General features: G+C 31.8%; 2 protein-coding genes across 5 annotated transcripts in view; one reads left to right on the top strand and one right to left on the bottom strand.

The window, feature by feature from the left end:
* The first annotated feature begins 359 nt into the window (after positions 1-359).
* LOC105828504 lies at positions 360-22336 on the top strand. Of its 2 annotated transcripts, none has more exons than XM_012666861.3 (11): positions 360-1042; positions 5738-6528; positions 6610-6815; positions 6923-7290; positions 7399-9869; positions 9977-10159; positions 10234-10533; positions 10606-10797; positions 11185-11298; positions 11388-11480; positions 22207-22336. In XM_012666861.3, exons 2-11 carry the CDS (start codon positions 5755-5757, stop codon positions 22213-22215), a joined length of 4710 nt encoding a protein of 1569 aa, XP_012522315.1. In that variant the 5' UTR covers positions 360-1042; positions 5738-5754; the 3' UTR covers positions 22216-22336. The 2 variants fall into 2 exon arrangements, with proteins under 2 accessions (XP_012522315.1, XP_012522314.1); XM_012666860.3 differs by lacking the exon at positions 22207-22336 and adding an exon at positions 11621-12378.
* Positions 15682-26030, bottom strand: part of LOC105828505 (ATP-binding cassette sub-family G member 1) — a 28973-nt gene continuing 18624 nt past the window's right edge. For all 3 annotated transcript variants that reach the window (XM_012666863.3, XM_012666862.3, XM_012666864.3), the window contains exons 4-10: positions 24120-24315; positions 23709-23856; positions 22226-22465; positions 21476-21592; positions 19913-20173; positions 17304-17560; positions 15682-16593 (exon numbers count right to left, since the gene is read on the bottom strand). In XM_012666863.3, coding sequence (XP_012522317.1) covers positions 16255-16593; positions 17304-17560; positions 19913-20173; positions 21476-21592; positions 22226-22465; positions 23709-23856; positions 24120-24315 — 1558 coding nt within the window. In that variant the 3' untranslated portion in view covers positions 15682-16254. The remainder of the gene's footprint in view (positions 16594-17303; positions 17561-19912; positions 20174-21475; positions 21593-22225; positions 22466-23708; positions 23857-24119; positions 24316-26030) is intronic.

Raw genomic sequence — 26030 nt, 5'->3', positions numbered from 1 at the left:
AGTACTGAAAATCTATAGTTTACATCACATAGTAGATTTTCAGTAATGGCAGTTAATATCGGAATGCAGTCTAGTATATTATAACGTACATCAATTACGGAAAGACTGAATGAATTAATAATTGCAAAATTTGTTTCACCTTTTAAATGTCATGCAACCGCTAATGCGATTGAGATCAACGAATCGTGTAATTCTTTTCTTACACTGTTAGGCAAATTTTTATTTATTATCATTTACATTTGATATTATGATAAAATTTAGAATATTTTTGTTTAATTTATATTAATAAATGACTGTAAATCTAGAATAAAATTTTCTTTGTATGGAAACATACCGATTAAATAATACATTTATTTATTTATACAAGAAAATTAAAATGTGAAAAATAATAGATACATTTATAATTGATAACTGTTACCGACGTTTCATGTAAATAGTACGAACGCGACCAAAATTGCACGCATGTGTATTATTATCTTTTGGATGTAGCATGCTATCCGTACGGGATTTTATTGAGTGTTGAAAAGCCGCATGAAAAAGACCGCGGTAGCCACTTTCAGGCTTATTCTCTCTGGCTTGAACCAATTATCGATTGAGTAGCTCGAAAGTGAAGTTCGATCAAAGTTACCAGTGGTCGAAGTGCCGAGTCGCAACTGTCGCGCGGAATCTTCCCCCCGTTCCGTCTCCCGTTTTCCGCGGTTCCTACGAGTGTGCGAGATCCCCCAGGTTTCCCCAAAATTTTCGTCGGCGACGTACGCCACTGCCTACTGCTTGGCGTACGTGACAAAACGCCGAGATTTGGAGCCTCGCACTCGTCCGGCAGACGGCATCACGGTCGATCTGGAGTTGAGCTGGAACGCCACCACGGCGGATCTATCGTATGGACGACGCGCCGCTCGTAACATCGTCTACGAGTTCTACGACGACGACGACAAGGACAGTGCGCGGTGTGTGTCATTGAAGAATTGGTGACATTCACGAAAGGATTTCGCGGACGATGGTAGTGATACAGAGGGAAGCGATCCCTGGACGTGTCTGTCGTGTAAGTACCGCTGACGATTTTCTGCGATGCGGGCGCGACGACGCCGCTCGTCCAACCCGTGGCTTTATCTTTCGACGACCGTCCCTACCGTCGAGCTCTCCTCCTCGCGAGCGTGTCCCCGCGTCCGCCGCGTCAGGCAGGCACGCATGTACGCACGTACGCGCGCACAGACGTATCGGACAATCATCGAAATCGAGGAGAGCGAACTCTCCCGCGCGACGAAACGAACGAATCTCTCGTCGAGCACGTCGGACGGATCGTCCGGATCGCGAAGACCCTTCCACCCGCGACGAGTCCTGGGCAACAATAGATAACTACCATTTTGTTTATAGACTCTTTCCACCATCATCACCACCTAGAGGTGGCACCCCCTCCCTTCGTTTCTCTCGTGCCGCGTGCTCCGAAAACTTACGGCCTACGTATGCTCAGAATATTTTCCGGAAATTGCGCATTCGACTTTTGATTCGCCAGCCCCTCTTCCGCTTCGAGTCGTCCTGTCGCACGAGATGACTTTTCCGGTATGCTCCCTTTCTCTCTCTCTTTCTCTCTTTCTCTTTTTCTTTCTATGTGTCTTCTCATGCTCCACGGTTTGTTTACGCGTTAAGCCACACGCGTTGCGGAGCGTCCTAGATCTCTCAGAGACGACGAGCACGTGATGAGACGACGAATGATGTTTGCAACGAGTAATTTTATACATGTATCGCATGCACGTTGTCACGCGAACGCTTCTCTAAAACACTCGCCAAGTGTCCGTGCGGTTCGGAACTGGCAGTTGCAATTGGTCCGTGAGCGTGACGCCGATGCTATCCTGATTTCAATGAAATGCGCGACGTTTATCTGGCGAGAGAGATCCCGAAAGATCCTCGAGAGGTTCAAACGTGCACGAGAAACTCGAATGAGCACGGTGACTATATATACACTTTGTACGTTGCAATTTTACGGGAAACGTGCTTGTTTAACGCCTTGCCGGAAGTGTCATGCCGTTCGGGTCAAAAATATAATTGACATGCAAGCGTGAGGTAACACCGCGTCGCGATGTCAATGAGGCATGACGTCATTCCTCAAGGGCCTGTTACGATACCTGACGATTAAACGCAGAGTCGTCCACGTGCGCGAATGCCGCTTAATGCGATGACTGAGTAAGGCACGAGGGCAAAACAAATATAATTCAATTTAATACTCGCCGAAGATATCGGAGTATCAATGCCAATCAAAAAATGCAATTAATATACGAGCATGATGCAATAGCCCTTCGATAACGCGCGCGCTACAAAGCGTGATGTCACTTTTTAAAGATTTGCAATCTGTAGGGATTAAAAGCGGCAGGCCACGTGCGAGAATGTCGCTTACGCATGAATGAAACGCGATGATAACAAATATTTTACATTTTATATTATGTAATATTGTACGTTGTGTGCGCAACCCTTAATGCTCGATATTGTACCTAGGTTTGAGTTAGAAGTGCAATTAAGTTGCAAATGTAATACAATTCTATTCCGATTTCAATTAAACATAATGTCATCCTTCAACCTTTTGTGTGGCACATTTTTTTCTAATGGATTTCTATGAAATCTTGCATTTCTGTTTTTGGGATGGCTAATTATAAAGATCTGAAGTCAGATTGCAAAAATTTAAAGATAAAACTATAATTTTTTATTTTTATGGTATATTTTGCCATGTGAAGAATATTAAGTCAAATTTTCAGCCTCATCTTAAATAGTTTCCAAGAAATTATTTTTTATAATGAAAAAATATTTTTTTCAACTCCACTTATAAATTAAATATGAACAATCAAATATATTAGAATACCATGGAAAATATATTAGAATACATGTAAAATAAATATTAATAAGTGAGAAAAATGTAAAATTACACTTATTTTCTAAACTATGTTGCAAGGTGTTAGAATAATTGAACTAATGCTGTTTTAATATAAAAGAATCCTATTAATATTATTTTAAACTATCAAAATTTTAATAACAAAAACTAAACTAATTGAAATTAGTGTACCTGAGTGAAAATTTACTCACAATAACATTCTAAAGTTAAGGCGCCAATACTGGTTGGTCATGTATATAATTAAATTTATTATTTAAAGAATAAAAACGTAGACAACCTTTTCGACCCTTGATAACTTGAATTCGATTTTGATGAGAAGGTCTCGGTACATCGATGTGGGGTGCATAGTTAATAGATTAAAGTACCGCGTAAAGAATTTTTACGTGATACTTAGATTCTTTACGTGGTACTTTCATTTATTAACTATGCACCCTACATGTAACGTGTTCTCAAAATCGAATTCAAGTTACTAATTTCTTGATTGATTATTATATATTTATCATTATTGAATGTTAATGTATTGAAGAGGGTCGAAACGTCTATGTAGCATAAACCTTGTTTTTTAAATAACTAATTTAAATATACGCATAGCCAACAACTGTCGGCCTTTAATATCATTACCTATTCACATGATTTATACTCCTTAGAACGTTAATTCATTGCATATTATTGAAGAAGAATGTTTTATTATTTCATCAAAAATTTTTTGATATTTTTAATATTGTTTACCTTCAATATCTTTGCTGTATACATATACATACACAGTCTTATTGCATAATTTATGATTTAATTGAAATTTATCACGTTTTTCTCGAAAATGGTTAAAGATAAGAGGAAAACATATATTATCAAAATTGTAAGATACAAATTGGAGAGACATTTTTTTTTTTTCTAGATAGATGTGTCTATATAGGTAGAAATTTTAAGATTTTTTTAAGAATAAAATTATATATTTATACATATTACGATTTTTCTAATCATTTTGTATATAAGAATATTAAGTAGTCATTAAAAAATCAATCATTTAAATAATATTTTATACTTTATTTTATTTCTTTAAATTGCAATCAGTGGATATTTACTGATTTGCAGTGGCATACTTATAACTATGATAATTAGTGAATATTCACTGTTTTTCAATTATTTTCACTTCATAAACGTGTATTATCACTGATAGATCAGATTTATTTCATTGATTTGGTCGAGTTTTCACTGATTATAATTTAGAGAGATTATATTTTGACATAAAGTATGAGATATTTTGTATCAAAATCTTTCTGCTTATCTTTTCCCCTATCTCTAATCGTTTTCGAGAAAAACGTAGTGAATTTTTTATTAAATTCACCCGTATATTGCATGCGAAAATGTATAATATACTGTAACATACTAAGATTTTTGTATGTAATTATTTTCAGAAATAAATTTGCTGGCAGTAGGTTTACTCTTACATACATTTGTAATCAAAATTAAATAGATATATAGAAGATGTAAACTCCTAGAAAATACATTATTTTAATAATAAAAAATTAGCTTATCTTTAATACAGATTTTATCTTTGTTGAAATAAAAGCATATTCTTGAATAGTCATCAATGAAATATTGTAGTATTTTTTTAACAGAATATCTTTCAATTGCTTATATAATTAATGTTGGAAGAGAAAATTTGCTTTTTATTTGATTTCCCAAAGTTACACTCTGTGTTTTTCAAAACTTTACAAAACTTAACATATATATTTTTTTTATTATTATTTAATGTTTATTCCAGCCAGTAATGTGTCTAATTTAAATCGAATTATTGTGAGTTGAATAGCAAAGTGAGAAAGTAAATTTTTTCCTTTAATATTCTCTTAAACATCCTCCAATATTTCTTGAGATAGAAAGTTTTAGCAGTTCAATACAGTAAAGAGTAAGTCGAATCTGCTTTGCTATTAACTACTAGTACAACTTCTAATTGATTCTAACATTCTATTTTTTTACATTGTTTTTTCCGCTCCTAATAATATCTGACGTTATTCACACTGAAAAAAAGAGTCTTGTTGAATTAATTGGAATATTTATTTTGGAAGAATAAAATCTAAAGTAAAAGAGCATATGCGTTAGAAGTGGAAAATTGATTTTTAAATATAACATTTCCCTTGTTAAAATGCGCTTTTGTACAACAAACTCGCACATTTTCTTGCGACGACTCTACAAAAAATTATTGTCATGTATTACAGTACTATATGTTTTACTAAGTTTGTGTTGAGAAACGCCAGCTGAATACCCTCGAATATCATTTTATCCTTGTTTTAGATTCGACGAACAACAACGATAAAAAGATACGTGGGAACACTCGGGTGATGTTTTCGAACGCCACTTTATATTTAAATTAGAAATTATTCGGTGCTTTAACATTTACAACCCCCTTGCTGGTTTCTTTATATAAGCTCTAAGCACAAAAACTAACATATACTATCACAATGTTACATATGTAAAAGTATTACACACCATTTTTGATTACAAATTGATATTTTTCCAAAAAAATTTATTTTTACAATTTATCACACACACACACACACCCACACACACACACACACACACACACACACATATATATATATATAATGTATAAATAAATTAATGCAAAAATTAATGTATACATTTAAAAAAATTGTAATGTACGTATAAAAAAAGTAACCTATTATTTACAAAATTAACCATTAGAATAATATTAATTAACAATTAGTCAATAATAACTTAAAGTAATATGTATTTTTATTAATGCTTACAATATTATTATTAAAAATTAACGATTTTTATGATGTTACATATTATAATTATATAAATATTAAGTATTTTTCAAATTTTGATTTGCAGTTATAACAAATTTAACGATGGCTAGTAATTCAAGAGGGATTCCGCGTATTCAGGTTTTTAGACCAACATACGAGGAGTTTAAAGATTTCACGAAATATGTGGAGTACATGGAGAGTCAGGGAGCTCATAAGGCTGGTTTAGCAAAAGTGATACCACCACCCGAATGGATCCCGAGAAAAAAAGGCTATAATCTGGATGAGCTAGATCTCACCATTCCAGCGCCGATCTGCCAAGTTGTCACTGGAAAACAGGGGCTTTATCAACAAATTAATATCCAAAAGAAGTCGATGACCGTACAAGAGTATAGTAAGTTAGCTAATTCCGATCGTTACGCTACTCCTCGTCATTTTGATTATGAAGATCTGGAGAGGAAATACTGGAAGAACATAACGTATGTGGCGCCGATATATGGCGCAGATGTATCTGGTTCTTTAACGGATCCAGATGTGAAAGAATGGAATATCAATCATTTAGGAACAATTCTTGATTACGTTAACAAGGATTACGGTATATCCATTGATGGCGTCAATACAGCTTACTTGTATTTTGGAATGTGGAAAACCACATTTGCCTGGCATACGGAGGATATGGATCTTTATTCCATAAATTACTTACACTTTGGCGCACCAAAAACGTGGTATGCTATACCACCGGAACACGGACGTAGATTAGAAAGACTTGCCAGCGGTTTCTTCACAAGCAGCTATCAGAATTGCCAGGCCTTCTTGCGTCACAAAATGTCTCTAATATCTCCCCAAGTATTAAGGCAATACTCTATTCCATGTAACAAAGTAAGTTTGTTTTATACTTATACGCTAATTATATTTTTTTAAATTTCTTTTAGTTATCTCTTATACTTCTTATTCTTACAGATAACACAAGAAGCTGGAGAAATAATGATTACATTTCCATATGGCTATCATGCTGGTTTTAATCATGGATTTAACTGCGCCGAATCCACTAATTTTGCAGCACCTAGATGGGTAGAATATGGAAAGAGAGCTACGCAATGTACCTGCAGTAAAGATATGGTTAAAATATCTATGGATACCTTTGTGAAACGTTTTCAACCAGATAGGTGTGTCTAAAGAATCTTTATTAAAAAATTATTTAATTTTCTAATATTAGTGCTAAACATATTATATATTTATATTGTATTTTATATAATTTTTTTTCATTACATAGATATGATTTGTGGTTACGCGGTGAGGATATTGGTCCCCATCCTGAGGATCCTAGGCAGACTGCCGCACCAATGCCGTCACAAATGGATCTATTATGTAGTAATAGTAACAGTGGTGAATTACCACACGGCTACTTGAATGCAATGCCCAAAAATAAGCGACATATGATTCATAAGAAAAAGAACATTATGAGCATAAATCCTAATAACATAGATGAATTTGAGAATCCGGATATTCCTCCACATGTTAAAAAAGTCTTACAAGATCTCGAAAATGAAGAGCAGGAAGTAGAGGATCCACCACATGTAGAAGTAGATGAACAACAGTTTGAATATCTGGAAGATATTTGGTTGAAAGCAGGAGAAATTGGTAAAAATTACACTTTGTATATTTGTATTTTTATTATTGTAACTTTTGTTGTGAAATGTTTTATATATTTATTTTGACCATTTTACTGGACGTATACTTTTATTTTAGATGTTGAGGAAGCAACTGTATGTGATGATGGTTATAATCGCAAGAAAAGCAAGAAAAGAAAGAAAAAGCAAGGTGGAGATAAAGAGAAAAAACCAAAAGTTGAATCAAAATCTAAGAAGGAAACCAGTAAAATTAATGCGCAGGATGCGAATTTAATTAAAATTGAGATAAAAGATGAACCTGATATATCCAATGTTTTTGAATATATAGAATCCCAGGAAAATATGGAAGACATTCCTGTGCCTCAAGGAAGTTATAATGATCAAATTATTATAGAAGATCCTATAGATCCTTTAAAAATAAATAGTAACCCTCCGAATAATTCTAATACTTCAAAAATAATTTTAAAAAATACTCAAAAGAAAAGGAAGCCTTCAAAACCTAATGACCAGAAAAAAGTGAAGCCAAAACGTGTAACCAAAAGTAAACGCAAATCCGATAATATACCATCTAACGTTGTAGATGCCACTGTGCAATGTGAAACTTTATCTGATTTCAACCTTTATAATACAACAAATATGCCTATTAACCAAGAAAAATATAAGCTAATGCCTGTGAGGGTTTCAATTAGTAATGAGCTTAATAAGATAGCCACAAACAATCCTGAACAGTTAAAGAATCTTTTTTCTAACGATGACAACAAAGATATGGCAAGATTAATGATCAATGCAACGGAAAACAAAGTAACTTGTTTGTCGACAAACGACAAAAGTAGTTCTTTACAAATGGAATGTACAAATGCAAATCTTGAAAAGGATTATTACGTCATTGGACAGAATACAAATTCTGTATGTCAGAACGAAAGTACAAAAACCGTTGCAGCCACTCAAACAAATCAGTCTATAAATATAAACTACAAAAATATGAGTGCAATGTCCACAAGAAACACAATAAATAATACTCGTAATAAGGGCATAATAAAAGAAGCTCGTTTAAAGCTGCTGCCTTCGGCCATAGAAACTGCTAAAGTTTCTAAACAGCAAACTGAACATTATATTGGAAATCAGCAGACCCCATCTATGAATAAGCCAAAGATAGCAGCAGTTATTAATCCAGCCTCAGCCCAATACTTGCTATTATCTCCTCATCACAATCCTCCAATTTTACAGAAGGAAACTACATTCCCACCGCAATATACAGAAACCAATAACGCAGTTCAAAATATCCCACCATTGTTAGATATTTCAGGACTTCCAGTTGGCACTGCTGTTACTCATGTGCCTAACAATCTAAATCATGTGTTTTCCAATAGTATATTTCCGTCGCATTTTAAGAATGATAATGTGAAGGTTGAAATAAATGCTCTGGAAAATACTTGTACAAGCAACGGTTACGAGGACGTAAAGCCATACAAAAATAATGCGTATTTAAATGCTTCTAAATCAGCTACAATGAGAAACTCGCACACAATTTCTTCATTTGCAAATATATCCATAGGACAAATGAAAAATGTGATGCAGCCACCCGATTATCCTCCAGCTCAAATCATACCTGTATCTTCATCTTCACCTTTAGCTATGCCTGTTAAAAATTTACCAAGTGATATGTACTTATTTAAACCTGCAAACAGATTAAAAAAAATTATGCCAAAAGTTACTAAAAGTACACCTCGCCAAAGGTCACAAAAAGGAAAGGAAGAATCACGTGCTAGGAAGACACCAGCAAAAAATAATCAATCAAATAATAACGCATCTCTTAGAGAAAATAATTTTGGATCTCAAATTAGCAATCCTGCATTGACGATATCTGGAAATTTATCCAATCCAAATTCTTTATCACATATTCCAAATGTACGAAACACAGTACGAAATTTAGAAAATTATGAACTAGATGAGTACTCACGTATACCTGACAATAAGACACAAGACTTACAAAAGCAAACAAGTAATACTTGTATGCATTTACCATCTAAACAAGTGAAACAATCCAAAAAATTGCCACCTATCTTAAGAAAGTCCAAAGAAAAAAAAGCTACAACAAGAAGAAAACAAGCAACAACTTTAATCCCTCCTAAGTCTATTTTTCTTGAAAATACTTCTGCGAATATTGATTCTACAGCCATTTCTCCTGCGACTGTTACTTCAACGAGTGTTACTCCTCCAATTGCTGCTTCGATAGCTGTTCCTACAACTGTTGCCCTTGCTCCTGTGGCTGCTGTTACTACAGCTGTTACACCCACAACTGTTTCTGTGATTGAAACTACGAAGCAGTGCTCATTAATGCAGTTCTCAGACGTATCACAAGTCTGCAGTTCTCAGGCAATAATACCAGGTCACATTTCTGAGATGATCTATCCAAATGTTCCAAACAGCGAGCTGCTAAAAGCATTCAATGATTATTGGAGTGCTCAAGAATCCCATTGTGCAATATGCGCTACTTTTGCTTCATGTACAAAGGGAAATAATAGAATGATGCCACCTGATTGGAAATATTGCACATCAATTACGTTACCTGAGAGTACACCAATATGGGTAAGAAAATAATATTTTGATTAACTTTTCAGTAGCAATTTTCTCTCGAATATATGCAACAAGCATTGCAAGAAAAACTTATTTAAAGATTAATTTATGTGCACTAGGTATCGGCCAGTATTTTTGCTGCGAATTCCAAGGAACAAGCTGTGGAATCGGAAAATAATAAGCTTTTACGATGCAGAGAGTGTCACGTAACTGTACATGCATCTTGTTACGGTATAACTATATTACCTACGGATATCCGAAATTGGGCTTGCGACAGATGTAAAGCTGGCAGAAATGATGTGGTGCGTATTTAGGACTTTTTTCCTGTTATCAAACATACATCTTGTTTAATTTCTATTTGTTATCATGAAACTAGATGTGTTGCTTGTGTCCGATGTTTGGTGGGCCCCTCAAGCGTACCAGTGACAGCAGGTGGGCACATATATTATGCACGCTCATGATACCAGGAGCCACGTTCAAAGATGCTATAAATAAAGATCCTATCAACGTATTAACGATTATGGCAGACTCTTGCTACAAAAAATGTTGTTTCTGTGGGCAACAGGATGGAGCATGCCTGAAGTGTAATCAGTGCAACAACCTATTTCATCCGTCTTGCGGTCTCGCAGCGGGTGCTATATTTACCATACCGCTGTATAATTCAACTGAACTTCAGGTATAGTAGTTCTCTATTCGTAAAACACAATTATACTAGCAAATTTGTAAATATCAATGTTATGACATCTAGGTAATGTGTAACGGACATGACGAAGGCAAAGAAAAGATCCCGCAAATACGCCAGGGAGAAACAGTTTGGGCAAAGCATCGCAACAAGCGATATTATCAAGCCAAAGTAGAGGCTATTCAGGAAACCTTCTTTTACATGGTTACATTTAACGATTATAGCTTCAGTGACGACCTGTTTCCTTCAGATGTAATCGTAAGTTTTGACAAACTCTTTATATCATTTACTAATCTAATCTGTATACAGTCACTTCTATTGCACATTGATGATCAAAGATTAAAATCTGTTATTAGTTATTTATTAAACCAAGGCTGGGTTCGGGGAGACGTTATTAGCGCTAAAAGTATCATTCTATCCTTGTTGCTCAATGAATGTCGAAGAAAGATAAAGCACATTCACAGCGCGAAAAGCGTGCTCTTCGAACTTAACCTAATCTAACCTAACCTAACCTCAGCGCGCGCGCGCGTGTGTGTGTGTATAGTATTATAGTATTATATATAAGTGTGTCACAATACGCATACGCGCGCGTAAACATACGTATATACATATTTTTATATATGCATGTATATTGTACTTATTTAGAATTATGAGCCTGAAAACACACCTCCGGTTGGAGCTGCAGTGCAAGTAAAGTGGACGGACGGTCAAACATATGACGGCATCTTCGAAGGTACAAATCATCGAATGATGTTTACTGTAAGTGATTCTGATATTTCGATATAAAGGTGAATTTATTTCTTCTTGATTAATAAATTATTATTTATGATTTACATTTTTTTATTTAGGTGATTTTTGAAGATGGCTCCAAACTTGTTTTAAAGCGTAATGAAATCTACAGTTTGCAAGAAGATATGCCAAAAAGAGTACGTTCTCGTCTGGTGAGTTTAGTTAGAAATTAATATCATAATGTAATATTTTATAAACGTGGCTTATTCTCTTTATTTGATTATCTTTCTTCTCTTTATCACTTATGTTATTCTTACGTTTACTTTTCTGTTTCTCTGTTGGTTTATTAAAGTCTGTTGCGACTGAAATGAAGCACCGAGCTCATCTTTATGGCACGGAAGATGAAACAGAGGCGCATAGAAAAGTGAAACAAACGAAAAATTATAATTGAATTGAACTGTAACGATTCAATGTAAATATTATTAAGAGAAGAGAGTATATAGAGAAATCTGTTGTAAATAGTAGATAATGGGAATTATATTTTATAATCGTAATTGTCTTCTTTTTAAATTAATTATTCAATTTCGAATTGACCAGTATAAAAATTTTTCTTTTTATGTCTAATAATTTCCATTTTAGTTAATTTATGTTTTTCAACAATGAAAATAATTGTATACAAATCTCTTATATGTTAAATTATTAGTTTACAGTATTGTGCTTACGTAATTGTCATAAATGTATTCTGTATCGTACATAATTGGACTATTTTATTAATGTTTATTAGATTAGGACGCACACGTGTACGTATGTACACACATACACACACATGTACGCAGAGAAAGAGAGAGAGAGAGATAGAGAGATAGAGATTATGTATACTTGTGTACCTAATTTTAACGGCAACAATGGAAAGTATTGTTGATATAGTTATTATGTACAGGAATATTTTATGACAATCTTTTATCCGAGACTAATTAAATCATATCTCTAAAAAAACAAAAAATATTTTTTTGAAAACAAAATCAATGTTTTTTAGATATCAAAAGATTTTCCTCTGTTTCTGTCTCTTTTTCTATTACTTTTTCTTCTTGAAATAAAATTGCATAGAAACGTAAGAAAAGAATTATTTTAAATATTAATTTTAAATAATATTAACAAATTTTAAAATACAAAAGATTTTTTATATGAAAACTATAGTTCTAAATTCTCATAATTACATTATCTCTCTTTTATTTTCCTTTTTCTTTCAATCTTTTTCTCTTTATTTTTTCTTTTTACTTTCTTTAAAAGGAATTACAAGAACATAGAAAAAATTATTTAAAAAATTAATTTCAAATATTATTTTTTAAAAACATTAAATTTTTATTTAAAATTTAAAAAATTTCTATAAAAATAAATGTTCTGAACTTTAATAATTATTTTTTAAAGAAAATTATATTAGAAACAAAATTATTTAAAAAATTTTTTAAACGTTAAAAATTATTTAAAATATAAAAAGATAAAAAAATTATGAAATTAGACATAATTTTAATTCATAATTATATTTTCTTCTTTTTCTTTTTCTTTTCTCAGAAAAAAAGCTATGACATAGTTACCCAAATATAAATACATAATAAATAAATTTTCTATAAAAAATGGAATTTTTTACGATACTTTTCGTTGATACCGTTGATTATTGTAATCGAATTATATGTTGATAATATGTTTCTCAATACTTTGGCTCATATTCAGAACACGCTTATAAAAATATTAACGCGTTTTTTTCGTCATTTTATATTTATAATTTATTAGATGTAAAATAAGGATAGAATGACAAAAAGTACACTAATATTTTTAAAAGCGCATTCTGAATAGTAACTTTGTTACTTATTTGAGCACTGAATAATTATACTCTGTAAATTGAAATATTTCACATTTTATGAATAAGAGGTAGTTGATCTTTTATCAATTCATGTATCTGAACAACTGTCTGCAAAGATAAATTAATATGAGAAACACAAACATCAACATTTGTAAAGTGTATTTATGTAAATCAATTTTTATAGTAAATAATGATATAACTAGAAATAATTTTAACGATTAGCTACGTACATTAATTTTATTTTATTTTAAAAATAGAGAATGTAATGTTGTAATTGTATTACAAATTTTGTGTTCACTAAGATTGTCGTAAAGTACTGAAAGAATTTATCAATTACTCACTTTGAGAAACCTTTGAGGTACTTTCCATGAGCTATTTATTTTCATCAATATCATGAAATAAAATCCATCCAATTTTATCAACATTGGCAAGGAAGGAAGTAAAGATATTATTGCTATTATTGCTACACAAAGTATTTAAAGTACAAGCTATTAAAACGAAGATATGATATTTAAATGCGAATGATAGAGACAGTTTTATATCATCTAAGATATTTGTTCAGATTATTTCAGTTTTACCAGAAATTAATAATGTACATAAAGTTTACACATATATCATAGAGGTACTAAATAAGTAGATTTATATTATACATACAATATTCTATAAAATAAATTACTTTATCTCCGTATAATCAGCAAAAGAAAAATTGTATACGCATCGTTGAGTCTTTCACTAATTTTACTTCTAGTCGCTATTTTTATTCTATTTTAATACTTAAAGTTACAAGAAAGAAAGAGCAAATTAGTAAGAAGTACCAGTATTACCTTCCTTGTAAAAATTGCTGTGATTGTTGTATCACTTTTGTGTGTTGTGTCTATGTTTATGCCACGTGTAAGAAAATATAACGAACAACAGAAAAATTTCTCTCAAGAATTATCTGCAAGAATAAGACTGGAATTATTGTTATCATTCTTATTATTGCGATAAGAATAATTATCTTTCTGTAGTCAATGCTTATATTTAAGTATGCTCAGCTGAGTATAATTTAAATGATGTATTTATATCTTAGCAGATTAATCTATTCTGATTAAGTTTAAAGTGTGAGGTATAAAATCTAATAGTTGTAAGATTAAGAGAGTAAATTTGTCAGTTTGTTATTAACTGTTCAAATGCTCTAAAAATAAATTCTATTGTAAACTTTAAAAAGAAATATCATATAATGTCGCAAATAAAAAAAATTTTTGAAACAAATCATAATCCACAAATTCATTCTCACTGATTAGTTTGCGTTTCGCAAATGCGAAGCTTTTAATGCAAAGTATGTCATCGTTCATCCAAGTGTGAAATCTTAGAGAATTAACTATAGTCTTCTCAAATAATATTTTTTATAACAAATTATGTGTTTTAATTAATCATACAGTATTTACATGACTACATAAATACTATTTAAAATGTTGAAATTTTAATTGTCTTTTAGCTCACACATTTTCTTAACATGAAATGTTACATAATCTAGGTACAACAAATCAGATTAACTGATGAGATAAAACTACACAAAATTGTAATTTTTTTCAATGTTTTTTTATGCATACTTAATATATCTCTTACTTGAAGTTTTCAATTATTTATAATTGCTAACTTTATGATTATAAGACTTCTTCTTATTGACTTTATTTTCATTGATGTTGCAAAAGTTAAGTAAAATAATTAATATTAGAACTGAGAGAATTATATTACATTTAAAAAAGTACTGGCTTGTATATAAATTTGCCTATTAATTGGTAATGGGATTATGTTACTTTGGATTGTATCATACTGTATAATAGGTATGTAAGGATTTGAAAAACATGATGTAGAATTTAGATCCAGAAGTAACGTAGTTGGAGCATAAAATAAAGAAAATGAAAGTAAATGAATATATTTAACGGTTTAACGGTTTTTAGTATTCTTTTATCACATATAAAGTGATTTTAACAGAAAAATTAATATAAAAAAGAACCAATCTCTTTTAGAAGAATTCGAAATATATATATTTATTTCTGCTTTATGTTTTTCTATAAAATACGGTCGTTTACATTCTTTTAAACAAGAGATCGTATTTCCGTATGATGAAATATTGCGTGCAAATAGAGTGCAAAATATTTAATTAATAAAATCTTCATATATATATATTTAGATAATTTCACATATCTATAGATAATACTACAAATGCGAATTAAATAAACACTAAAGTTTAAACTACTATATTATTTAATTTAAAAAAAAATCAGGCTTTAAATATAATTATAAACTATAATAGCAGTACTCAAGGCGTGCTGTGTCATGTATATTTGTCCTTTAAATAGTAAAAGCTTATATACATATTTAGATATTCAATAGGGTTGGGCATTTATATGTATAATATAAATAATCTACATTACGTATTACAATGTAAACAATAATCTAAAATAATCGTAAAATCAAATTTTTATCAAAAATAGCGAAAATTATATTCCATTTTTTAAATCTTTAATATTTTTATTTTATCAATACTAAAATCGAATATGTCAACAATTTTATAACTTAATTACTTTTTTCTTTTATTGCATTATCCAATTTATAATAATTTACACTGCTTGTATTGTTTACATGATTTATGTAAACATAATATATATATAATGCATAAATAGTTCATGTGTACGTAATCTTCAAATGTACGACACAACCCTGATATTTAGTTTTAAATTGTTGTCATTTTAATCTTCGAATGTCATCGCTTTTCGCGAATAAAATTTCTGGCGATCATAACGTCTTGTCACAATTAATACAAAACAGTTCCGACTAGTTTTAAATTTCGTTAAATAAAGTGGTGACTTTAAAAAATTCAATGATATCTAATCTTCGATCTTCGAATCGGTAAATAATATTATCCGAAATGTCGCGGAACATTTCATATCCAGTGAAACTAAGGGCTAAAGAAAAATTCTTCGTTAATCCTTGGTGACCTTTTAGAGTTTCCAACAAAATCTCTCCCATAGAATCTCTTTCGCTCATTTTCATGGGAAGATACCAGAATTTCTATGTCATTCCTCAAAGGGATCGTGTGCACTATCACAAATACTGTATTTGACAGAATCAGTATATTCTCATCTTCTGTTAAGCTTGCACCAAAGCGCACTGGCTGTTAAAAGATGCATCAGCACTCCAATACCAAGGATGAGTATCAGATTATTAACAACGTTTACTTCGGTGACATCCATCTCTGAAAGGAATTTGCTGGGTTTCTTGAAGTGACAATAAAGTTCCTCACACTTCAAGTCCATCCTGTCGTATCCATATATGGCATATACCAGGCTGTGGAAACCCGCACGGAAGTACGATATATGAAACATCCAACGGAAAACACGCGGCGTATCCAAGTAACGTATACAAAAGCCGAAGATAGAGAACAGAACCGCGATTATCGGTCCAAGGAAGACTGCGATCTGCAAAGAATTGTGAAGTTTAGCATCTTACTTCCGGTTCATATCGAAAATGAATATTTTAGCATATTCAATCGTAACGCAGGAGATTTACATATTTATGATGTAAATATAATGTATGTATATATAAATGTCTACTTTCGGGAATTCTTAGATCCATCATATTATCGAGCGATTATTTATCGATATTCATTCGTTGAAATGAGATTGTAAAAATAGATTGGATAAAAAAGATCTAATTCTTAATTCATTGATTAAATTAAACTTAAAGTACTCATGTACGGATCAGTTATTAGAGACGGAATTCTTATAAAGAACAAAAATATATATATATATATAAAACACGGTAGTTTCAAATCTTTATGCAATATTAAAAAAACTCCAATCGAATTTGATTAAAACTTGCCAGCGAATAAATAACAAATCAATAATTATTATATTGAAAAATTTCTATTTGTCAAATAATGTTTACGAAAACGCTGTCTTTTAAACTCACAACCATAGTAAAGCTAATGATGTATGTGCCTATAAAAAAAGTTAAGATGTAAAAGGAATTTAAAAAACGGAATTAGCATCTTATATTAATTATTTAATAATTAATTATCTATGACTAAGTGAATCGCTGGAGCTATGATTGATATCTAAACGGTATAACATCAGAGCCAGGATTTTTTTATTTACAATAAGAAAGGAGATATTCTGAAGAGATTCACCTTAATCGGCGTAGTAACGCCGATGAAGAAACCCCACGCTTGCGCCGTTAAACTGGCAGCTATACTGACTACCATGAAGAATATTATACGATTTGTTTCTACGGGCTGTCCGGTTAACCAGTAGCTCACCACCAGATACGATGTCGCACATGCCGCTTGGAAGGGTATCTCGACCAGTAATATGCTGATATAATACGGCGCCAGTTGGTACCAGCGATTGAAATGCTCCCTCATGAGAATTCGCATCTCCAATGGAACTGAAATATAGAGGCGTAAATTAAACACCAAGATAATCATTTAATACAAAGATAATTCAATGTTGGAATCAGAGATTTTGAACCAAGCAAACTTGGTTTAGGTCTACCAAATTGCGATTAACTCGGCAATTAATTTATCCAGTAATATCGAATAAAATTTTGTTAAGCCGTGGATAGAATAGTTCTTCGTCATTTAACATGTGGAAAAAAACATATTAGAATTGACAAATAATACAGTTAGAAATTTTGAAGTTTTACCAATTAAATAAATCTTTGGTCAAAACTATCTTTAAAGATACACATGTTAATTTATGTAAATATACACGGATAAGAATGGAACGCATTTGCGTACTGAGAAAATTTTAACACAAAAAAGACAATCAAAAAGATTATTCTACGTAAATAAATGAAATACTTAAATAAATTTGCTTGTATGAGCTGATTTCATTCTCTACAATTTTTCTATAAACAAGACAATTATAATTCATCTCTAATATTTAGTTTTATTTACTTTTCTACGTAAAATTTTCCACCGACAAAATTACGCAAGATTCGTCACACGTTGTGGAACAATTTATTTAAATTAGTCATGCATTAAGACATCCATCACTCGTTCATGATCTCATCAAGATAATAAATTATCATATCGTATGATAAATTACTCAAATTGTCAATGTATTCAAAAGAGATATTACATTAATAATCATGTTCGATTTAAGTCTGTTTTCCTCGAAGCTACAGGATGCACTGAAGCGACAGTCGCGTCGGGTGATCGCTCTATGAAATTTAATCACAAGCTGTGGTAGAGATATTCGCGTTTCCTTGGCCCACATCTCGGAGTAATGACAGCGCGACGCTGAGCGTTTACGAATATTACATACTGCTTGATGCAGCAACAGTGAAGATAATTATCATCGACCAACTTACTTCAAGCATTTCGAAAGATAAGTGCGATTATTGACGACAATTCTAGACAACTGTAATGGTTGACGTTTTTAACAGCTAGAAATTCAGGAATATGTGTACACTTCCTTTCCCGCATGTATGTATGTGTACACACACACACACACACACACACACACACACACACACACACACAAAATATATGTATGTATGTATGTATGTATGTATGTATGTATGTATGTATGTATGTATGTATGTATGTATGTATGTATGTATGTATGTATATGTGTGTATATGTGTGTTTATCAAATTTTAGAAATCAAATAAACCTAAAGTGAAATCTACTTCTATTACGGCAGATCACATGGAATCATAAAATGAAGCAATGAAAGAAACGGGTGAAATCTGGCCTTCAATATCGTTCGATATTGCACGCACAGCGTTGTGAAGGCAACACAAAAACTACTAGTTCTCGCTTGAGGAAGTCAAGTATCTGCACGCTAACTTAGAAAATAAAAATTGCGGCATATTGACTGTAATTGCACCTGCATTGAATTCATGTTCCTTTGAGAAAATTTCTGAACGTAACATGATGGCAATTTATTCTTTAATATAATCGATTTAAGTAAATATTGTATTTATTAAGTATTTAAAATCTGTCTCAATGATCAAAATTAATGATTAATAATTAATAATTTTTTAAAGGAAATCCTGCAAAGACAAAAATCAATATTCATAATTAAAGTGTTTTAATATTAAAATTAAAAAGTTTTAATAACATTAAATCATAAATAATTAAAAAGTATTGAGTCAAGTAGGAAAAAAACGATTTAATTATGAACTCCAACACATATAATGCACATTACAGACTTCATTTAGTCTTTGTTTAATAATTTAATTTAGGCACATAAATTAAACGCGTAAATCGAGAATTCGATTCACGCCATTTAAGTTGTGTAATATTTGAAAAGAAATCTCAACGCCCTCTCAGAAAGACATTAACATTCGCTTACATTAATGACTCGCAGAATATCAAAATATTATAATGTGACTAAGAGATTTGTCATTACGATGTGTATATGTATATTTCAGCTTTTCTTTGATAAATTACAAATTATTATTCATTTTCATACTCACATACATACACATATACACATACGCACGCGCGCACGCCTGATATATATTACAGATTATTTAGTTCATCAAAATGCATTTTAATGTATGGAATCAATTATTTTTTATCATTATTTATTTTCTGTAAAAATCTGTGACAAGCAAAAATTAAATTGACGTATGCAATACTTATATATATTAACAAATTATCATTATTAATCGTTTATACATCGACAAATATTTTTAAAGATATTAATTAATATTTTCTAATATCCGTGATTAAATATTTACTCAACGATTAAATGACTCTAGGTACATTTATTATTAGCTACTTACAAGCAAGTGTAACAGCCATTTTTCCGGTGTAGACGAGAAGCAACATTGATCCGTACAAGTAAACATAATTTGCTAAGACATTAGCTCGATAGCCACTTCCCATATACAGGTATCCGAAGAGCACGCCAATTAAGAAGTGGCAAAGTAGTCGCGCCAGTAGTAAAGAGTAATCTCTTTTCATACTTAGCAGTTGCCTTTTGTATAAAAGATAGCATTGCGTCAGAAAACTGGCTGGCGGTGGCGGTTCCTTGACTCTGTCTGCTGGAATAATAATACATATAAATCAGAATGGTTGATTATTGCAAATTAATTTGACAAACTTTCGCGTGAATGATTTTTTTGCCGAATCTCTCGGTAATTTGCTGTTTCACATATGCGCAAAAATGTCAATATAAATTAAAGACAGACGTAAACTTCATAATATGTTAATTAACCCGAGTAGAAAGGGAGAGAGGGGAGAAAGAAATAGGAAGGAATTATTTTACATAGTAATTCAGTAAAGTTTTTATCGTCCTTGTGTATAAGGAAATCTTGTTCAATATGAATAAAGCATGAGTCTAAGTTAAAGAATATTTATAGACTATCGAATAATTTTTAAACCATTAACAGTTTTGAGCTGTTGAATATTTACACAACTTTAGTAAGGAAACATTCGCAAAAAACATCTATAAAAAAATGCTAAAATATTATTTCGCATTTAAATATTGTTAGTCTCTCTATAGCTTGTTTCAGGTTTTACTATTCAAACTACATTCTATGAATAAAAAAAGTAAGAAAGAATATCATATAAATATAAGTTCAGTTTAGAAGTTTATTAAAAAATTACAACAAAAAAAATATAATGTGCTGCAAATAAAAGACGATTTTATTACTGTTTCATTTTAATTGTTTTTGTCGGCGATTGTCGGATGCATTTCATTGTTTACTTAAAACAACGTCAATTCTACACAGTACATGTATAAGAGATTATTTATTTTTTATGAAGAGAGTTCTATGGATCAATGAAGCAACTTTTACGATAGGAAGCATTTTTAATTTCCTTAATAAACAACCTAAAGTGTGATTACAATTGAATTAATGGTCGTCTAATGCAATCTCCTCTTCAAAATCGTCAGATATCACATCGCTCGATTTTTCTTTTTGTTTTAATTTTATATAGACCTTACACTAAGAAAAAAATGTTGTTAATTTGTTGTTAAATTTTTTAACTAGATTAAATTTCTTCAGTTCAAGTATTTATGTAATTAACTTAAATACATAAAATACTTGAATTTCAATTTAAGTATTTATATATTTGACTGAAATACACAAATAATTGAATTAAAGATTTAGAAAGAAAATTTAATCAAGTTGAAAAATTTAGTCGAATCAACAACTTTTTTTCTCAGTGTATGTTTATACAACCCAGTTTTCTCTTATTCTTACCCAAGGCGCGATTTTGCAGTTAAAATTTAAAATATCGCAAGGTATAAGTGATCTGCGCGCGATAACCGTTTTATCTATTCGAGATCTACAATCGAGTTCATGACTGAAGTAACATTCCTGAAAAGGAAGCAACCTTACTTTCTTCAGGCAGCTCCGTCGTAAGAGCGATTGTCTTTTGACTGCATGGTATCGTTTCTGCCGCTGCCACTAGCTTATCAAGCGAAATCCCATATTCGCCGATCGCCACCTCAAGAACTGAAACAAATTTAAAGATTTCGACTTTACAGCCATCATTTCGAGAAATGTGATTATGTATTTTGCCGTTGTGCAGCACGCTTTCGAAGTGAATGTTGAGCCGTTTCAACATCCTGCTGCTGTTGCTGCTGCGCGTATATTAGCGCTAAACACGCAATCAACTTGTTCAAGCACGTCGTTACGAGATACGTTGACACGCGATTATTCTTACTTTGTTATCTTGATGCCTCGCTACAACATAAATATACGACGTTATCGAACGAAATCTTTTAAAAAATGAATCACACCCGCTGTGTATTGAATTAATCTCGGCAATAGATCGGGAACTCTCTATATTTGAAACTTATTCAGGACTATTACCTAATTCAATTTATTTGAGACTATTACCACTCTTGTATGGTGAGTCAACCCGCTCTTGCGTAACGCTCATGCAATTTATGATAATTTTCCTTTAGATACGATTTTGCGGTCTTGGATCGGGCCACCGCGGAATGCGGCGGCCTTGGTCCGTTTATGCCGGCGCATAATTTCGCATTCCGTTAGTTACATTCGCTCGTAAATCAGACTTGAGAGATGTATGCCCGAGCTTAAGATCGCTCTTCTAATTGTTTCAGTTGAGCTAGAGCCACATACCGAAATCCGCTGGGTTGTGATACGGCGGACAGTGGGCGCCGACGGAATCCAGATGCGGCAGCAACGAGCTAACTGGGCCTCTGTATATGCAGTGACCACCAGCCACCACGTATAAGGAATCAAACATCTCCAGGAGCAAGGCACTCGGCTGATGAATCGTACAGATTACCGTACGCCTTTCTAATGCCGCCAATCGTTTCATAAGAGCGACGCATTGGCTGCACGAGGAGGAATCCAGACCTGAAAGGTCAATAATTTCTTTAAGGTGGCCTGCAAAGCGCTTGATACACATTCTGCGGAAAACACAAGGTTTCGCAATTGTTCCGCACGCAACGCGCAATAAAGCACAGAATGCAGATTCGAGTGCAATCCCCTTGATATCTGATCTCACAATTGCACCTCTTCGCGTTATCTCACGTTATCAAGGAAGCACCGACTGACGATGTGTGTGCAACGTTATTATGCTCCTGCGATGATGCAATCCCGATGATAGATCTAAGGTCTATCGTATACAGGTGCAGCGTTATTAAGCAAGCGTAATCGAGATTGGAAACAGAAAATGAGGTAATCAGAAATATACATCGCTAATCGCGAAACAGGTTGTTGCAAGACTTCTGCCGGTTCGACTACGTTATGATTATAACGTTACTTTTTTTACTGTATAATCTGACAGGAGTACAATGCTCATTGTGAAATATTGGATTGTCATCATAGGCGATTACTATCTACATTATTTACAACACGATAATCGTTTTGCGCCTTTGGCTATATGATCGGTAAACAAAGTTTCTAAGTATCGAGCAGTCACATTATGGTGTTCATTAGTAGCAGAATACAATTTTTAATTTACATAGAATGTTTTAGAGCTCGAGATCAAACAAACAAAAAATGGATAATGGAGTTAATAAATATGAACAAAAAAATGTCTAACACGACAAATACAAGCCCGCATACTTATTAGCCGCTTCCTATGCTATAATAAGTAGCCTGCGAATTAATAAACTGTATTTATTAATCATGGCTATTTTTTTATTAATTTGTCAGTTACTTTTTAATTATTTTTAATATGTAGTTTTGAGACATTCTATGTCATTAGCTGAGTGTTACATGTCTTTTAAATTTAACAATCACAATACCATTTAGCAGAAACTATTTAGCGAAGTCATATATTTTTATCTTTGAAATATTTAAGTATTCTTCTATTAAACACAGCGTTGACGTCTCCTTAATTTTACCGATGATATTATGCGTGAAGCTTTTTACAGTGTATGTCTGCGTTTCTTAATTTGACTTTTATTTGTTCAGAGTTTTAATTTTTATTTTATATTCACGTCGAAATACAAATCGTGTAAAGTACATCTATTTCCGTGAAATCGTGCGAATTAACATTTCATATTTTATTTTTTTTATTAGCAAAATTTGTATTGTATATAGTAGAATTTTTTATTGTACAATCGTGCCAATCTGTATTTCTATTACTTACCAGTCGTTGGTTCATCCAGGAATAATACTGAAGGATTAGTTAGGAGTTCCAAGGCGATATCGAGCCTCTTTTTCTGCCCTCCCGATAATTTTCCGCATAACGTGTCATAGCAATGGCTCAGCCCTAGCATCTCCAACAGCTCCAAAACCTGCACACGTGCATACATCGAGAGTAAGATAGAATTGGTAGATGTAATAGGGAACGTACAGATAGATAACGGTGAACGTAATCCATAAATCAAACACGGCTTGAGCAAAGGAGAAGTTTGTAAGAAAGAGGTCATGTATCTTTTTTTCTTAAGACCTCTTTCGAAACTGAACGCGAGATCTTTCATATCTCATAAAGAGAGGTCAAGTCTCGAGGAAAAAGTTACGATGCGACAATTAAAGTGAATGGTCAGTTGTCACAAACCTGAGCGTGTTTATAAGCGGAACTGATTGTGCAACCGAGCTTCAAATGGGCGGCTAAAGTCATGGCTTCTCCCACGGTGATGTATGTTCTGAGGATAGAGTCCTGCTGTATGTAACACGACGTCCTTTTCCAACGTTCACTCTGTGGTACTCGGACCTTACCGTTGACCAGAATTTCTCCGCTCACACCCGATACCCTATATTCATTTCCATCGTTATATATTTGTATGCGAAAAATTATATTGCTAAAAATATTGGCTGCCTTTTAATGAAAAATATTGATAAATGTGAAATGTTAAAAGGAAGCGAGTTTCTATAAATACATTTGACTCATTTGCCTTCGAAAGTACAATGTGGCATTGAAGTTTCTAGTATTACTGACTATTTACGTAATTTAACGATAGTTATCCCGCAGAGGAATATAATTGATATCATCTAACATCAAGCAACAATTTGAAACGGAAGCAGAAAGTGAATGTCAATTGTAATGTGAATCATATAAAAATACGATATATATGCGTTTGATCTGAAAATGCAATAGATATAAAATAGATAATCGATTACCAGGCTGTTTGAGCGCGCTGCGGAATAGTTAATTTTTTTACATTTGGATATTCAACCGAGATATATAATCAGGCCACAATTATCTTCATAAAAAATTATGTTCTTTTCTGGTCGGTATAATTGAAGACATTCAATGTAATTTATGTAATCCTCATGAGCGTTCTTCGTTAATATAGTCGAATTAATATTTAATTCGAAATATCAATTAATTTTAACGCGAAAACCACAGTAATATGTAATCATAGTTGATATTTCTTTTAATGTAAATGCAGACAAATATCTCAAGAATAAAGAGATTTGCATAAAAACATCTCGTTGTTTACAAAAATCGTTTAGTTTTGAGCAAAATATCTCATATATTATGTCTTTATCCCAAACAATATTGCAGGTAAATGTTAAAATTATCTTGTTTAACAAAGTTATTTTCTCTTGTATTAAGATGAAATTACCAAGAAACAAATATTTTTTTATAATAAAAAAAGTAAAATATTTTTTCTTATTGTCTTTCTTTTATTGTTAATACGTTCCTGTAATAAGTTAGGGTTGGACTATCCTAATAGCACAAAACATTGGCGTAATATTGGGAAGTAATATAAATGCAATATTTCCAATATTGATCCACTATTATAAAGTGAATACTTTACATTATTTAGCTAGTTCATCTATAAACAGTATATTAATTTAATGTTGGGTCAACATTAGGTCAACATTAGATTATTCAATTTTTCACATCGGACATTAATTGCATCCTAACTTGGAACAAATATTTTATTATCAATATTAGCATTACATTAGGAAAACATTAACCAAAACATTTCCAATATAATCAATGTAGTTAATATTAGCCAATGTATTGTACTACTGGAATAATAACTAATAAAAATAGTTAAAAATTAAATAAGAAAATTAATTTTTAATTTCACTTAATTTATTTGAAATAAATTAATTTTTAATGTCAAGTAATTATTTTTAAAAAAATTTAACTTTTTTTTTATTAGGTTAAAAATTTTTATTTCTTTAAAGCCATTATGTTTATTTGTATATAATTTACGCGCACGCACACACACACACACACACACACACACACACAAAACTATTATTAGTTACAAAATTATAAAAAGAAAAAATATATTTCACATAAAAAACAATATTCTTTGTTTAAACAATATTTCAGATAAACTTAATTTACAATAAGAAAAGTGATAATAAACTTTGTGTAACATTATGTTGTAAGAATATATGTGTAAATAGCACACTTATATGAAGAATATATATGTAAATAAAATATGCTTTATATAATAAACGATATTTGTAAAAAAAGAAGAAAAAGAATTTTAATGCAAATATA

This window comes from Monomorium pharaonis, chromosome 4 (assembly GCF_013373865.1).
Source record: "Monomorium pharaonis isolate MP-MQ-018 chromosome 4, ASM1337386v2, whole genome shotgun sequence".
NCBI classification, from domain to species: domain Eukaryota; kingdom Metazoa; phylum Arthropoda; class Insecta; order Hymenoptera; family Formicidae; genus Monomorium; species Monomorium pharaonis.
Note: the sequence above shows the minus strand (reverse complement) of the source record. Positions and strands in the feature narration are given on the sequence as shown.

What these genes read in the sequence shown, in the direction of transcription:
- LOC105828504 (XM_012666860.3), top strand. Translation starts at nt 5,755, where the DNA reads ATGGCTAGTAATTCAAGAGGGATTCCGCGTATTCAGGTTTTTAGACCA. An exon ending in ACTCTATTCCATGTAACAAA is followed by an intron (nt 6,529 to 6,609) that starts GTAAGTTTGTTT and finishes TTATTCTTACAG; the next exon opens with ATAACACAAGAAGCTGGAGA. An exon ending in CTGAGAGTACACCAATATGG is followed by an intron (nt 9,870 to 9,976) that starts GTAAGAAAATAA and finishes TATGTGCACTAG; the next exon opens with GTATCGGCCAGTATTTTTGC.